The sequence below is a fragment of the Lagenorhynchus albirostris genome, chromosome 18 (genome assembly GCF_949774975.1).
Source record: "Lagenorhynchus albirostris chromosome 18, mLagAlb1.1, whole genome shotgun sequence".
In the NCBI taxonomy this organism is placed as follows: Eukaryota; Metazoa; Chordata; class Mammalia; order Artiodactyla; family Delphinidae; genus Lagenorhynchus; species Lagenorhynchus albirostris.
In genome coordinates this window covers 74,691,312-74,708,084 of record NC_083112.1, presented here as the reverse complement: position 1 = coordinate 74,708,084, position 16,773 = coordinate 74,691,312, and the positions used below count along the sequence as shown (strand labels likewise).

The 16,773-nt window shown below is 39.2% G+C and overlaps 1 protein-coding gene across 1 annotated transcript in view; it reads left to right on the top strand.

Moving 5' to 3' along the window:
• The first annotated feature begins 1,053 nt into the window (after positions 1 to 1,053).
• NALF1 (NALCN channel auxiliary factor 1) overlaps positions 1,054 to 16,773 on the top strand; it is a 571,767-nt gene continuing 556,047 nt past the window's right edge. Inside the window, exon 1 of the mRNA XM_060128881.1 lies at positions 1,054 to 1,938. Within this exon, the coding sequence (XP_059984864.1) occupies positions 1,054 to 1,938 (885 nt within the window). The remainder of the gene's footprint in view (positions 1,939 to 16,773) is intronic.

The window sequence follows — 16,773 nt, the reverse complement described above, 5'->3', positions numbered from 1 at the left end:
GAGGGGTGTGCGGAAGGGAAAGCGCGAGCGTCCGAGCGCAGCAGTGCAGGCCCCCCCACCCGCGCCGGACCCCGGCATCCTCGCCCCCCTTCTCCGCCCCGGCCGAGCCCCGTGCCAATGCGCCAGGATGGAGACATCTCGGCGCGGGAGGAGATGACGCAAAACCCAGCGCTCCCCCCCAAAAAAGTGTTTCTCCAGGACGAAGATGGCGGCAACTTAGCCGGGGACTGAAGATGACTGTGGCTCTCCGGAGGCCCAGCCCCGGCGATTCGGCCCCGAGGTCTGGGGGAGGCGGCGTCAGCAGTCGGAGCCCGGCGGCGGCTGCGCCCGCGGGCAGACCTGCGGCGGCGGCGGCGGCGGCGGCGGCGGCGGCGGCGGCGGCAGCGGCAGCGGCAGCGGCAGTTGGAGCGCGGGGTGGGGGGTGGGGGGGAGGGAGAGCCCTGCCGGCGGCGGCGGCCCAGGCTCCGGACTCGCGGAGAGAGAGCGAGAAGTAGGAGCAGGAGGAGGAGGAGAGGAGGGAGCTGGGGAGGCGCTCTGGTCGCCGCCAGCGGGCAGCGGAGACGCGGCATGCCCCCGGCGGGCGAGAGAGGGCTGTCCTCGGCGGGGCCATGGGGACGCGCGCCCTGACAGTGCCTGGGTGAGAGGGGCAGCGCCAGCCACTCCGCCGCCTCCACCATCACCTCCTGCACTCCGCTCACCGCCGGCCGCCAGCCCCAGCCTCCGACTGTCTCTCCCCCCCTCCCTCCCTCCCTCTCCGCCTCTCTCTCTGCATTATTGTTTCCCACTCTACAGAGGATGGGGTCGGCTGATGATTAGGTCGGAAGCAAGTCATATCTTCCTCCAAAGCCTGGTAATATTTATGTAGGCAAAACGAGAGAGAGAGAGAGAGAGAAGAGGGAGAGAGAAAGAGGGAGAGAGGGAGAGGGAGAGGGAGAGAGAAGAAACGGGAGGAGGGGATAAGGAAATTAAACCCTTTAAGTCAATGCATATCGTGGTGACACCGGCACAGGAGCCCTCACGGTGGAGTCGGCCAGGGCTGTGCGTTCCCAAAATATGACCAGGGGTGCTTGGATGTGTCGGCAGTATGACGACGGGTTAAAAATCTGGTTGGCGGCACCCCGGGAGAACGAGAAACCGTTCATCGATTCAGAGAGGGCTCAGAAATGGCGACTGTCTCTGGCATCTCTCTTGTTTTTCACAGTCCTGCTCTCTGATCACTTGTGGTTCTGCGCCGAGGCCAAGCTGACCCGGACTCGGGACAAGGAGCAGCAGCAGCGGCAGCAGCGGCAGCGGCAGCAGCAGCAGCAGCGGCAGCGGCAGCAGGAGCCCTCCTGGCCCGCGCTCCTGGCGAGCATGGGGGAGTCCTCGCCCGCCGCCCAGGCGCACAGACTCCTCGCCGCCTCCTCGTCCCCCACCCTGCCCCCCTCCCCGGGAGACGGCGGCGGCGGCAAGGGCAGCCGAGGCAGAAACAACCGGCGCAAGGCTCTTATTCTGGGCAACTCTGCCAAGCCCGTGTGGCGCCTGGAGACCTGTTACCCCCAGGGCGCCTCCTCGGGCCAGTGCTTCACGGTGGAGAGCGCGGACGCCGTGTGCGCCAGGAACTGGAGTCGGGGGGTGGCGGCCACGGGGGAGGAGCAGCAGGTGAGGGGCACGCATCCAACTCCGCTCTGGAACTTGTCGGATTTTTACCTTTCATTTTGTAATTCCTACACACTTTGGGAGTTGTTCTCGGGGTTGTCCAGTCCCAACACTTTGAACTGTAGTCTGGATGTGGTGCTCAAGGAGGGCGGTGAGATGACCACTTGCAGGCAGTGCGTCGAGGCTTACCAAGACTACGACCACCACGCTCAGGAGAAATACGAAGAGTTTGAAAGCGTGCTCCATAAGTACTTACAATCGGAGGAGTACTCGGTGAAATCGTGTCCTGAGGACTGTAAGGTAGGAACAGTGGATTTTCCCCATCCTTGTGCTTTTATATCCGTGTGTGTTCGGTTGAGGCGTCTTCTAGAGTGTTAAAATGTTTTTTGGACTCTGGTTTTTTTGTTACTTCACCGTTGTTTTTGTGGTTATAAGAGCTTGACTTGCTGCTTGATTTGGGACTATCCCGTGGATTGCTGGTGGACTGGTGCCTTCTTCTGGGATCCTGGGAAGGTCAGGAAGACCCTGGTCTTCTGAGATAATAAAGCCAGTGCTATGGAGTTGCCTTTTTTTTTTTTTAATGGAATTTGAGTGAAGCTTGTTAGGGAGACAGGGATGGGATTGCATACTGATGACTGCAGCAAAAATGAGAATAGTCTGAGACAGGCATGTATGGTCTGGCTTATGGGCCTTACACATGAGCTCTCTGATTGTGACATCATTAAGCTGGTTGGCCGAAGGGACAAGAGAAAGTGTTTGTGGTTGTTTATGTAGGAAGAACTAAAAAAGTGTTTTACTTGTTTTACAGGGGTAGTTTTGGCCATTTGGAAAGTCTGTGGGCCTACCTAAGCGTATTTACTCACATAAGTTTCCTGTTTTCTCTTAGGAACTTGTATAGTTATTGATCGGAGACTCATTATGAGTAGAAAGCTTTAATTAAGTATCTGGTGATAACTGATCAATGTTAGATTTTTTATCAGCCACCTTATGTAATTAGCTTGAATTTTCAGGATGCTCTCCAGTGGTACTAATTGGCAAATGCTTGATCTATGAATGAAAAATACTGAACTCATTAACAACGTATATTACCTTAAACTCCTTCCTATTAATATAATAATGGCTATAATCCTTGCTGATTCACAAAGAAGTGTATGCAAGTTTTTTAAGAAATGGCTAATGCAACCATGGGCGCTTGTCCTAGTAGAAGTGTTGCTGTCCGTGGTGCTGAAATTTGCTCAAGAGCTCTGTTGAAGATGAAGATACTGCAGTGACCTTTTAGTAGGGAAGAAATGATGACAGAATCTCAGTAAGCCTTAATGTTTTGTTCCAAAGGTATTTTCTTAAAGAGTGCAATAAAATAGTATTGCTTTTCAAAATAAATAACACACCACATTCTCTCTCTCTACCTTTCTCTTCATTACTTCCCCAGCCTCTCCACAGGAAGACAGCAAATGTCCCTTTTTGGCCTCACTTGCTTTGTATCCAGAAAGCGTAATCAAGGGCAGTATGGATCAAAAGATTCTGTGATGCTTTCACAAGAGAGCTGGCCTAAGGGATACCTACTTAAAATGAACATAGTTCAAGGACTGTATTTTAGTTTGGATTGATTAGTTGTGCTTTTGACAACTAAGCTAAACTAAAACTAAACTTGTTTTGCCAACATTCTTTAAGACCAGAAACATATCTTCTTTGCAAATAATAATATTGCATATACAACATTAATTTAGAATGCTCCTTCATTAGATAAATGGATTTTTAAAGTTTTTTACATATTTTTCTTAACCATACCCCGTAAGTCATGCCTGGGAATTAAACTTAATCTTAATGGTAGAAGTTAATAATGAATGACTAGTGTATTTATTGCAGTTATTTATTTTGACAAGGTACGTTGCATCAGAATTGCAAGGAAACTGACGTGCCTGCTAATTCTACTACTAATAAAAAGCTTGCAAAGGTTTCAGTATATTTATGTTTAAAAGTGATCCCTTGTAATAATCTGAATTTGCTTGCTTCCTTGAATGTAAACTCTCATAGAAATTTCTAGTAATTCCAATTTGTATAGTTTCAGTATTTAAATGATAGTCTACATTGTCAATATGCTAGAGCATATTTTCAAATAAGTCAGTCAAATATGTTTTTGTTTAAATATTCAAGTTTTAAATATGTATAAATGTATATTTTCCTCTTGACCTGAAATCATCATCAACTTTATACTTATATCATCATAGCTATAAGGTACAGTGTTCGTTAAATTAATGTGTAATGTTATGAACTACTTCTGGGTTGTGTTCTCATATAAAGTAGTAGTTGTTAGCTGTATACACAAAGGCATATTATAAAAATCTGAACTCCTTTTTAGAAACATTTCTTCACACTGAAAAGTAAACACAGACATTTGAGTTTTTCATCTCCACAACACAGGATTTATTACTTGTGATGCCTTGTAGCTATTTCTTGGTTGTTTGTTTGTCAGCTGGAAACACTTGAAACATTTATTCCACGATAACTGTTCTCACACAGCTTCAGATTTTAGGTGCCAGGGGGTTGGAGGGGGGCAGTGTTAGGTGTTCTTGGTTGATAACTCACAAATCTGTTGATTAGCTCCTGAGCTTAATATACAGCTTCTTTATGATTCTGCAAAACCACAAACACATCCACATACCAAGTATATTACACATGGCTTAGAATGCTACTTGTAGTCTTTGAAGAATGTGTCTGAGTTTCTTTCTGAACATTTTTACTTATTTCAAACATACTTATAATTATGAAATGATGACTGTCTTCAGGAGCAATGTTCAAGATATACAGTCTGTGCAGAATTTTCCATATTGAAAGTAAATGCATTATATTTCTGGAATTGGTAATATATTCATGAAAAAATCCAATTTAATAGTTTATTAGTGTATTTATAAATTTATGGACAGGAGAATATATGCAATAATATTAGCTATACAAATTAGTAGAATCCATATTTGAGGAGCAATATATTAACTTTGTTATATATAATTAAATGATTAATATAGTGATTTCTGACTTTTAAAAGTGAGGTCATGTTATTACCCTCTAGTTTTATAATCTCCCCCATTAAAAAAAATGCCACATTCCATATACATATAAAATTAAAATGGATTAAATTTAATTTTTATTTAACTTGATTTAAAGGGCTTTTGGCCCATTATACTGAAAACAAAACAAAACAAAACAAAAAACACCTTAATATTGATCTAATCCAATCATGTTGTCTTGGGCCCGTAGTAGTTGGAGATCAAATATAGCTTGGATTTTCTTTAGCAAACCTTTGTTTGCAACATATAATAGAAATCATTTGCACCCAGGAATATTTTTTAATATTCATAGAAATAGCTGGTTTAATTTTTAAAGTAAATATACACTTTTATCAGGGAAGTAAATTATAGTAAAATAAAGAACAAGAACTTCTGCATGTATCATTTAGACTATAGCATTCAAGCTGCTATATTACATAAATCAAGTTGCAAAAATTTGACAGTAATTCTTCTCTGGATTTTGCAGTGTTATTCAAACTAATGTTTTTGACATACAATAAGAATCTGAAAACCTTCAAATTGGCTGGTAATATTAAAAACTACACTATTCTAAGCTACAGAATTACATATGTATATTATTAACATGCCTGAATTTTTGCTTAAATATATTTTCTTAAATATGCCATTCTTTACCTCCTAAGCATTCTTGAAATTACATATTACAAAACTGGGATATGTAGGGAATATAAACTTCTATGTTACAGTTAAACTTTTGTTAATGATAGTTTTATTGACTTACTATTCCTTAAGACAGATGGTCAGGGAAAGTGGGTGTGAGATTAGATTCTAACATAAATCACTGCATCATCTGTATTTTAGTTCTCTCCGAATAGATTCTAATCTTTATACTATCAAGAATGTATACATTCTTACATTTTTATATTATAATTTTGTATTAAAGCAAATTATATTGCCTATTTTTATTTAACAGACAATGACTAAAAGAATACTCTGCCAGTGTTCGGCATATATAACAATCGTGATACTCAGGGCTTTCTGTATTGTTTGCAGAAATGACTCAGAAACATTAACCAGTTTGAGGACACAGAATTTGGGTTACATAATGTGCAAGTTAAAAAAAAGGCATTTTTAAGTCCTTATTTATTTTGATGTCATATACTATAGATTCTTAAAAATAGTTTTTATAAGGAAATAAAATATCTAACAATTCTTTCCACTTAAATATTGAATCTAAAATATTATTTTGCTCTTACTTGATTAAGTGCTGTTGTACATATTATGACACTGTCCAGAGTGTGGAATACGTCTGCAAATAGATCTCTTTTATATTATACCACTGTGTTATTTTTAAATCATATTTTTATAGTTGAATTGCTTCTCTGTAAAATCAAACAGTCTAACCTTCAGATGATCACATTAACCATTAATAAGGCCATTTATAGTATCAAAGCCACTTTCATAACTGTTTTTATAACCCAGATTTTCATTTTCATATTTTTGCTCCATATATAACTACTGATTTATGATATGTGTTTTATTTTTATCTTAATTTTATTCTATTTTTATCAAATTTTATCTTAATATTATATGCTGTTGCTTTATAGACCAAAGAATGATTATTCTTTTTTAACTTTGGACTTGTAACTGGGTCAAATTAGTAGCTATATAGGGCATAACAACAAAGTTTTAATAATTGCTGTTATACCTTGGTTTTAACCACTTTAATTAGATGAGATTGGTGTCTGCATATGCAAGGTGAATTAAAATATGGAGGAAAGGAAATCAAATAATTTTCTCAGTCTCATGCTCCCCCACAAATAAATTATAATCCATTAAGATATATTTTCATACTAGATTGAATATAAAAGAACAAATATACAGATAACTGTTTGAAACACAGTACTATTTTGGTTTGAATTATCTGACCTATTGCTTTCATTTCAATTCCCAGTTTCCTTTTTAATCTTAATCTTCTAAGTTGACCTCACATTGACTAGGCTCCAGTCATGTTGTTGTGTGCTTTCTACTGATTTACACTTAAAAGATATTTCTTCGATATCAGTAAACGTTTACTCTAGATCAGTGGTCCTTGGGGTCACATTAGAATATCCTGGGAATCTTTGAAGACACCCGCAGCCCCAGGAGATTCTGATTTCATTGGTCTGGCTTGTGTCATGAGCTTGGGATTTTCCAGTTTCCCTGGTGATGTGCAGCCCAGGTTGAGAACCACTGTTCTAGTTGAGTGCCAAGCAAAGTGGAAAGACCTTTTAGCTCCTGGGCCTCAGTAATTAATACATAATAACCTCATTTGTTCAACTGATGATAAAGCAACTTAAATTTTTTTTAAGTGGTAAAGGCAGTAGGTAGGACACAGCCAGAGGGCAGGGGAGCAAATAGGTAGTGACTGGGCTGAGGAAGTAGATGAGAAGTGAACCAACTGGGTGCAAAGTTTAAGGAATGTACCAGGAGAGAACATGGAGAGAAGGAGAAGGATACATAGAGGACCAGAGTCAAGGATGGGCCTCTTGGCTGTGGATTTTCTGTCTTTTAGCCAGAACTGTCATTATACTAGTCTTCACTAATACGCTGAGCACATGAATGCAGAAATTGGATGATTGTCTCTGTGAGACTTATCAACTATTTGATTAGAGGAGCCTCAGCCTCTTTATTTTTGTCTCTAATTTTAGATTATATAAATGGCTAAAATTTAGAATTTTTCAAAAGTATGGGTTGGTTTTAAGAAAACATTTTGGCTTTTCATAGTATTTCACATAGTTCGGGTTTATTCTTCACCTGTTCACTTTATTAAACCTAGGAAATTACTAATCCTTTTTTACTTTTCTTTTAACATTGTAATGATGAGCCATGTTTCCTTTTTTACTTATTTCTGTCATACTGGAATAACTAGTTGATATTCATACAGTGTTTTGAAGATACAAGTTGCTAAGTAGGCACAGAATACTACCTAATTTAGGAATTCATTTTAGAGGGATCTTATCATTGTTCTCTTTTGAAGTGATTATAACATAGTCATATTTTTTAAAAGTTTAGATTACAAGATGCTGTGAAACACTAAATTTAAGTTTTACCTTAAATTAATAAGCAATTAAACCTTATAATCCAAATCATGAAATTCTAGTAGTAAAATGTTTTAATTTACTCTGATTCTTTAAAACTGGAAACAAGAGTTAACATCTGCCTTTCTTTGGTAATAAATAGTTAATGATTTATACTATGTATTGTAGTAGAATGCATGAAAATATTTTACTTCTTGGGTGTTTAAAATGTTAAAAGGTAATAGTTGATTTTTCCCCTCCCCTGGTAGTCTGTTTCTAAACACATTTATTTAAAAAGAAAAGTTGTAGATGTTACCACAGATGGTAAAAAGAAAAATATCCTGCAAATAACACAAGTTTACTATGTGTTTAAATAGTGTTATCGATCTTAGCAGCAGCAGTAGTGTATCTACATGTGTGCGTGACGGGTGAATGCAATAATTACTTCTTTGGAAATACTTAGGGATTTTATATGTCAGCTGCTCTGCCCTGCTTGAGAAGGAAATTGGGCTCTCCTCAAAACTCTGAGTCTTCACCCCTTGGTCTCCTCTTCTTCCTGTCAGTGTGCCTTCTTGCTCTCATCTGGCTGAATCCTCTCCTCGTGTCTGGAAGCTTCACTTGCAGGGCCTGTGTCCCATGGGAAACCCGAAGTTCAGAAGTCTTACTTCTCTGCATCTCTACTGACATCAAAAATGATCAGTCTCTTTCCTACTGAACTATCACTGACTTAGTTTCTTTGAAAAGAAAACTGAACTAAGATTTAAATGGATGATCATGACAATGTGTTATTAGTTTTCTAAGAAAGTGAGTTGAATCACTCAGAAATTTAAGTGCTGGAATGAGCTTCAGTAGTAGCTAACAAGCTTTAGAGTTTATTAGAAGTCAGAAACTAGTCTATTTCATTTAATCGTCACGTCATCTTTATGAGGTAAGTACTATCACATATTTTACAGATGAGTAAAGCGAGGACATAAAGTTAACAGTTCCAAGGTCAAATAGCTGGTAGTGTTAAAGATCAAGTTCACTTCCTCACTTGATCGTTATTTTCTTTTTCCCCTTCGTTATGATCATTATAATCATACCAAAGAATGAAGAGATAAGTATAATAAATCCACAAATAGATTTAACACCTATTAAAAACCTCACCATATATACTTCTTTTTATTTTTAATTTATCATTAAAAACATGTTATAGATGATACAGAAAGCTAAGATGACAGAAATTTTGGAGCCCTAGACAGCTGGAATGAATGGCCAGGAATTCCTGGTTCATCATTGCAAGTCTTAGAGGGAGATATGAATATGAATAAATGGTATGACGATCAGCAGAGCACTTAGACTTCTGCTTTCCTTTTTAGAGTGGAGCAGAGAAAGGATAAATACACAGCTTTGGAGGGAAGGAAGTGAACTTTGGAAATCTGTGGTAGTTCCTACGCTGAACTCATCTTAGATAAGATACAATCAGTTTCTGTTTATAAATTTTAAACAACAGTCCAATTTTTACCATATTGTTTTAAAAGATGTTGAGATTATTAGTTGAGAATTGTGTACACATTGCCTGACATCTATAACACTTAGGAATCTTAACATTTATCTAACCTTTATTAGCTTCTTATAAGCCTTATCTCCAAATATAGTCACATTGAGGGTCAGGGCTTCAGCGTTTGAGGGTCAGGGCTTCAGCGTATGAATTTTGGGGGACATAGTTCCACTCATACGTTGAGTAAGGTATATGGCAAGGGCTGTAGGAAATACCTTGGAAAGATGGTCGTGCTCAGTTGTGAAGAACCATGTATCCCGTGCCAAGTCTTTCTGAACTTCATTCTCTGTGTGATAAAATATCAGAGAGGAATTTTAATCAAGTGATTTACTTGGGATGGTTTGTTTTTCTCAAAACTTAGCCCTGGCAGCAATATGACGATAGGTTGGAGGAGGGTGAAGTGATGTCAGAAACTAAATTTTAAATTATGCTTAATTTCAATTAGTCTTAATTTAAATAGCGCCATGTGGCTAGTGGCTACCATGATGGACAGAAAATTCTAAATGACTATAATGGCTATGGAAGTGGAGAAGAAAGCAAGATTCAAGAGACTTTTCTGAGTTCAAATTTACCAGTTACTGTGTAGAGGAAGGATTTGAATATTACTCAGCCATAAAAAGAAATGAAATTGAGTTATTTTTAGTGAGGTGGATGGACCTAGAGACTATCATACTGAGTGAAGTAAGTCAGAAAGAGAAAAACAAATACTGTATGTTAACACATACGTATGGAATCTAAAAAAAGAAGAAAAAAAAAGGTTCTGAAGAAACTAGGGGCAGGATAGGAATAAAAACACAGACATAGAGAATGGACTTGAGGACACGGGGGGGGAAGGGTAAGCTGGGACGAAGTGAGAGAGTGGCATGGACATATATACACTACCAAATGTAAAATAGATAGCTAGTGGGAAGCAGCTGCATAGCACAGGGAGATCAGCTTGGTGCTTTGTGTCCACCTAGAGGGGTGGGGTAGGGAGGGTGGAAGAGAGACGCAAGAGGGAGGAGATGTGGGGATGTATGTATACGTATAGCTGATTCACTTTGTTATACAGCAGAAACTAACACACCATTGTAAAGCAATTATACTCCAATAAAGACGTTAAAAAAAACATGCAAGGGAAAAAAAAAACTTTATAAAAGGTGAGACTCTGGATGTGGATACATCTAATGAGATAGGAAATACAGGAGGAAGAACACGTTGGGATTGAGACTGGTGAAAGAAACAGGAGTCCATTTTTGGAGATAATGACATCAGATGTCCAGTAGATAGTATACCATGTAAGTAGGGCCTTTGGGTGTGAAGTTTACTCTCTGCGCCTCATGTAGTTTGATCCAGGAAGCTGTGGGCAGAGATTAGATGATTTAACAAAACAGATTACTTGGAGAGAATGTCAAAGATGAATTCTGAGCAAGAGCAATATTAAAGGGCTTGGGCAGAAGAGGAACCAAGAATAGAGACTGAAAAAACAAGAAATGAGAGTGAAAATGGGGGAATGAGAACAGAAGAGAGAATGGAGGAGGGAGGGGGAGAGGCAGAGGTAGAAGGGAAGGAGAGAGAAAATCATTAGAATGTGATGATCTGAACAATACAGGGCAGCATTTTAAGAAAGATAAAGAGTCAGTCAAGAGTGTCTTATGTTGCAGAAAGAACATATAGGATGAAGCCTAGAGATAGGTCACTGCATTTGGCAATTAAGTCTTATTGACCTTACAAGAGTAGTTTCATAGAATGGTGGAAGACGTGTCAAATTGTGATGGATTAAGGAATGAGTTGGAGTTGAGGAAATAAGAACTAGTCCAAACTATTCTTCATTAAGTTCAGCAGTGAAAAGAAAAAGAAAATGAAATAGGTGGGAAGATGAGAGTTTAAAGAAATAAATATTTTATGATGAGATAAACATTAGAATCTTTGTAGCTTTTGATCTAGGACCCAGATGGGAGTATGATATTGAAAGTACCACTTTCAGAAAAAAGTTAGTGAAGGCACCAGATCCCAAAGAAGAGATAATAGGCTCTGATCTGTTGCTTACTCTTGGGGAGGAGGGAGGTTTTATCTTGTACATTGTGCTGTGCATCTAAGATCCTTTGTTTTGTTGTTTATATTTTAAATAGGAACAATGCTTTAATTTCAGGATTTCAGACAATAAGCACAATTATTATCTTGAATATGCTTAAATAAAGTAGAATATTCATTTTCAAATAGTATAAAATAGTTACTGGCTGTAAATATGAGACCATAAATAATTATATCATGTGTGTTACTGCAAACTACTTTCTTTAGGAATGTGCTGCCCTGGGGTTCAATGACATATTTAGAGAGTCCATGGAATTAAATATGGCTATCTTATTATACGTTTTCTTAAAAAATATTGATGTGTTTGATAGAAAGTTCTAAAAATAGAAATTAACTTTAAAAAAATAGAAATTAATTTTAAACCTAATAGAGAAGTATAGTAAAATGCTTAAAAGAAGTATTGAGGAAAACTGGGTTCAACTCCAAGTTTCATCACTTATTAGTTATATGACATCATCCAACTTAAAATAGGGATTCTAGCATCTCTTTAGTAAGACAGTTATGGGAAGAAATCAAGAGACTCCCATGCAGATTAAAGTACCTAACCTAGGGCTTGATGATGCCCAATAAATGGTAGCATTTCATTAAAACAGAAGCCATGGGAAAATCAGTAAAATTGCTTCACTTGAGATCTCATATAAGTTTTCTGGTAAAGACCACTTATTTACGAGAGTTTTATAAGCAGACTTTGCATTCTGCACGGTAAAATTCTCAGTTTTATTACATCTACATTCCTTCTGCTTCTCTAGAAAGGTGACTAGTGGTGATTCTTTAGAATGAAACAGAAAACAGAAATTCAGCTAGGGTGAAAATGGTTCATTCCTAAAGCTTGACTTTTTTCCCCCTGTTATTTCAGATTAAAAATTAACATGTGCTGGGTTGTAGACCGCGTGGATCCTCTTAGACTGCTGCAAAGGGACTTGAGCCCCTTTGGGTACAAACCTTTTGGGGAGGACAAACGGAGAAACCATTGTAATGACTCTCCATCTCCTGAAAACCTCTGGGTGAAAATAATCTTGGGGGAAATTCTTTGTTATGTAGTCTGTCAGGCATTGCAAAGTCTCATGTGCCTCCAAGTTTCATTTTAAATTTTGGGGCCCTTTGCTCTACCCACTAGCTACCTGGCTTTGTGTTTTGTTTTGGTTGTCCCTGTTATTTTCTGCTCTTTCCCCCAGAACTTATGCACTCGGCCATACTTAGTAATTTTATTGATTGGGGAGGGAGAGGAAGTAGAGTAGAAGATTGCCTCGGCATTTGAACTAGAGCTAGCAGACAAGGCAAACATGGCAGGTGCCAAGATATGCAAGACTGTACGGGCTAGAATCAAAGACTGTAACCTGTGCTCCATGAATGGGAACATTATTGCCCTGAGAAAGAGAAGACGCAGGGAGACATAGCAAGGTTCTTTAATTTGATAAAAATTGTCATGTGGAAGGGGAGTCTTATTATCTAGTACTTAGTTTTGGTCTAGGGGTAAGAATGAGGCTCTGTAAGCAGGTGTTTTAGAAATATCTCTCCTCTACATAAGAGAGAATGTTCTGTTAAAGGATAAAATGGAACAATCTGTCTGGAGAAATCAGGTGCACATTGCTACAGAAGATGTACAAATAGGATGGGAGCTATCTGCCATGACCCTAGAGGGCATCTTACCTAGGTGTTGCAGGTTGGCCAGAAGATTTTAAATATTCTGTCTAACATCCTTTGGCATAAAATGAGGCACCCAGAAGTGATAGCTTTGCACAGTGAGATTGCACTATATTCTTTGCCTAACACCTTGCTCATAGTAATAGTTCTTTGCTTTTAAAAAAGGAAGTCTTGACGACTTCAACTTTAAATTATTTCTCTGGTTCCCATTCATATTGTTGTCAACCTGGATAATTTTTAAAAAGACAGAATCGAATACATGTGCTTATCCTGAAGAAATATAGAAATTGAGCTGTACTAATCTCTAAGTAAATTTTTTGTTATTGCTGATAACAAGAATAAATACTCATTCTTCTCTCCTAATCACAAACACATCAGTCACTTTTATAAACTCTCAAATGACCTTTTGAGCAAAGCAAGACTCGACGACATGGTCAGATCTGAAGGGAAGTGGGTGCGGCCATCCTCCGTTGGTCTTGCAGCACTTCTTGTCACACGTGGATTCACCCCACATACAGTTTCTGTGGGGACATTATCACTAGTAATTAAAATCACTGTATAAAATTCCCATTCTTGTGGAATTGTACACATTATGTTTTTAAAATAAACAAGTTCTACACGATAACTTTAGCATCCTTATCTTATTTAATCCCCACGACAATCCACCATTATGGGCAAAATTAGCTTTCTTCAACAAATGGGTTAACTAAGGCTTAGAGAAGGTAAGAAATGTGCCAAAGTTCTCACAGGCAAGTGTGGCATAGACAACTCAAACCAGTAACATCTGGCTCTTAATCTCATGGCCCTGACTTAACTATTATAATATCCTGTTCACTCTGTCACAAATCACTGCTCATGTCTAGTTTTTAAAAAAATTTTTTAGGGGGAGAATGTGGGTGGGTGACAGCAGCAGTGGATAGAATATAAAGTTCTTTGGCACATGAAAGAAAATGTAACTCACTTCATCCAATTTTTCTATTGCAGCAGCTTGGTGTAGGAAAAGAGCATGGGTCTAAAAGTCAGAAACACCTAGATTCAAATGGCTGTTCCATCAGTCCTGTAAGATGGGGATACTTATATATCCAGGCTGAGGAGTCACTGAGAGAAGAAACAGAGCAAGTGTGTAATAAAATGTAGCTGGCGAGGGAGTTCCCTGGTGGCCTAATGGTTAGGATTCCGGGCTTTCACTGCCATGGCTCGGGTTCAGTCCCTGGTTGGGGAACTGAGATCCCACAAGCCGTGAGGCCAAAAGAAAAAAAAAATGTAGCTGGCAGGTAGAGTTGTCATCTTTTCAGTCCAAGCTACTCTGAGAAGAGAGAGTGGCGTCACACTGCAAGGCATACTCTGCTCTCTTTACTGTAAGACACTGAGCTGGTAGAAAACATTGACAAGTTTGTCCTTCTAATCCAGTTGTTGGTTTCTGATCAGAGCTGTCCTAGTGTAGAGATCTTGGATTTAGTTTCCATAGAGGCATTTAAAAAGGCACTGGTGACATATTTAATCTTGGGAGTCACTGTGACTCTAGATAAGCAGTGAGAGACTGTCTGAAGAGAAGCAAGTGTTTTTAAAAAGGTAAATCTGAATCCTAAGCTATTTAAAAACAGAATCTCTCCTTCGGCATAGTGAAGACTGCACTGGTCACTATGGGCCATTGGGCAAGGAGGTGTGGCCCCCCCACACACACCCACCCCCCCCCACACACACCCACCCCCCCCCCCCCCCCCCCCCCGCCGCCCCCGTGCTTTTGGAGGCAGTGGCTTCAATGCAAAGCCCAGCTGAAATAATGGGAAAAAAGACTACATGCAAATGCAAATGATCTTGCTGTCAGTGGAGCTGTGGGTCTTTGTACCTGACTGCTTTTGTAGAGGGTTGGCAGAGAAATGGCAGATTTCAGGTATGTTCTGTTTGTCCTAAGGATTTCTAAATACATATTGAAATTTTAAGAGTCTCTTATGAAAAAATGAATCCTTTCCTATCATTTCAGTTTAGACTTTTTCTTTTTTTCTTTTTGCGGTACGCGGGCCTCTCACTGTTGTGGCCTCTCCCGCTGCGGAGCACAGACTCCAGATGCGCACGCTCAGCGGCCATGGCTCACGGGCCCAGCCGCTCCGCGGCATGTGGGTTCTTCCCCGACCGGGGCACGAACCCGTGTTCCCTGCATCGGCAGGCGGACTCTCAACCACTGCGCCACCAGGGAAGCCCAGTTTAGACTTTTTAAACTAAATGTTCATTTTTATTCAATGTATCTGAAAATTCCAGTAGGATGGAATTCAAGTCTGAGTAAACAAAATCCTTGTCAACATAGTTTGCTTCATTGACGAATATAGATTATTTTCAACTGTCGTAGTTATAACTGCTCAACCACGGACTTGATTTCTCTATTCGATTGACTGGCTCTTCAAGGTTATTAAAATAATTGATTCAGTCTTTAGGTACTTGATATTTTTTGTTCTTATGACTTAATGGATAAAACAGGCCAATAAAATAGCACTTTGTATGTGCTATTTCACCTACAAGGAGTCAAACCAGCTATTTATCTTTTTTTTTTTTGGCAAAAGCAAGTATATTAAAAGAGTACCCAGTACCCAGACTCTTATTTGTTTATTTAGTCTTTGAGGAATAAATTTCTCATTTCCAAATAACTTCAAAAATCCATATGAATATTTATGTATTAAATTTGTAATTTTACATTTCATACATTATATTAAGTGCTTGAACTTTTCATAACAAAAATCTAAAATGGTTCCCCAAATATAGTGGTGTTGATTTTTGATGGTTCTCAATTATTTCATAAAGGTAGAGATTTTAAAAGGCCCTACATACAGGAGTAATTCTTAACATGGACGAAGAGTTCGGGCTTTGCCCCAGTCGCACTGTCCAGACAGGCAGCACCTCAAAAGTGCATGACTGAGAGTTCACTGATCACTTGGTTCACTGTTACAGCTTCTCCAGTATTATACTCCAATTGGATGGATGTTTAAGTTTCTCACAGTATACGCTTTAAACAAATAAATGCAAAAGCTAAGCAGTGCAAATTTGCATCTTTAACAACTTGATTACATTAATAAACTGAAAACTATATAGCTAAGGGAACCCAACGATTTACTTTTATTTTTTCAAATCAAGACTAGATTTTGTAGTAGGTGACCTGTAGAAAAGTTAACTCATGATAGATATTGTTTAGGGAAAAACATTCTATCTTCATCCAAATATATTAATTTATCTTAATGGCCGGACATTTGACATACATGGGACCAGATGAAGGTGCTGCAGATAGACCGAGGGAAACACACAATGATTAATCAGAGTCCCCATTTCCTACCTGTGATCGATTGTCATGAATTTACTTTTGTCTGTGTAACGTTGTCTCCATTCTGGGCTATTTTCTACGGCCTTGAGCCTATTCCTCTTCTACTGTCCTGGGTTTTTTTTTGTTTGTTTGTTTTTTTTCCCTACCGTGACAATATATGATGCATTTAATGTGGTAAATTATTAAAGAGAATTTCCCAAGGGGCTGTTCAACTCAGTTCCTCTGACTTCTCCAATTAATGGTGAAGGGCCATTCTCATGGCTGCTGGTCGATGCTTGTTGTGGAACGAGCAGGTGAATCATAGGGACCAAAGAAGTGTCAGCACTGAAGAGAACACATGCATTTTCTCAGAATGATCACAGTGATTATTTGCAAAGGATATGATAATTGCCATCCAGATGTATTAAAGGATGCTTCATAAAGAACATTTTAATAACTTAATTTGTGATCATTGCCTCTGGGAATGCACTTTGTCATACAATTTTT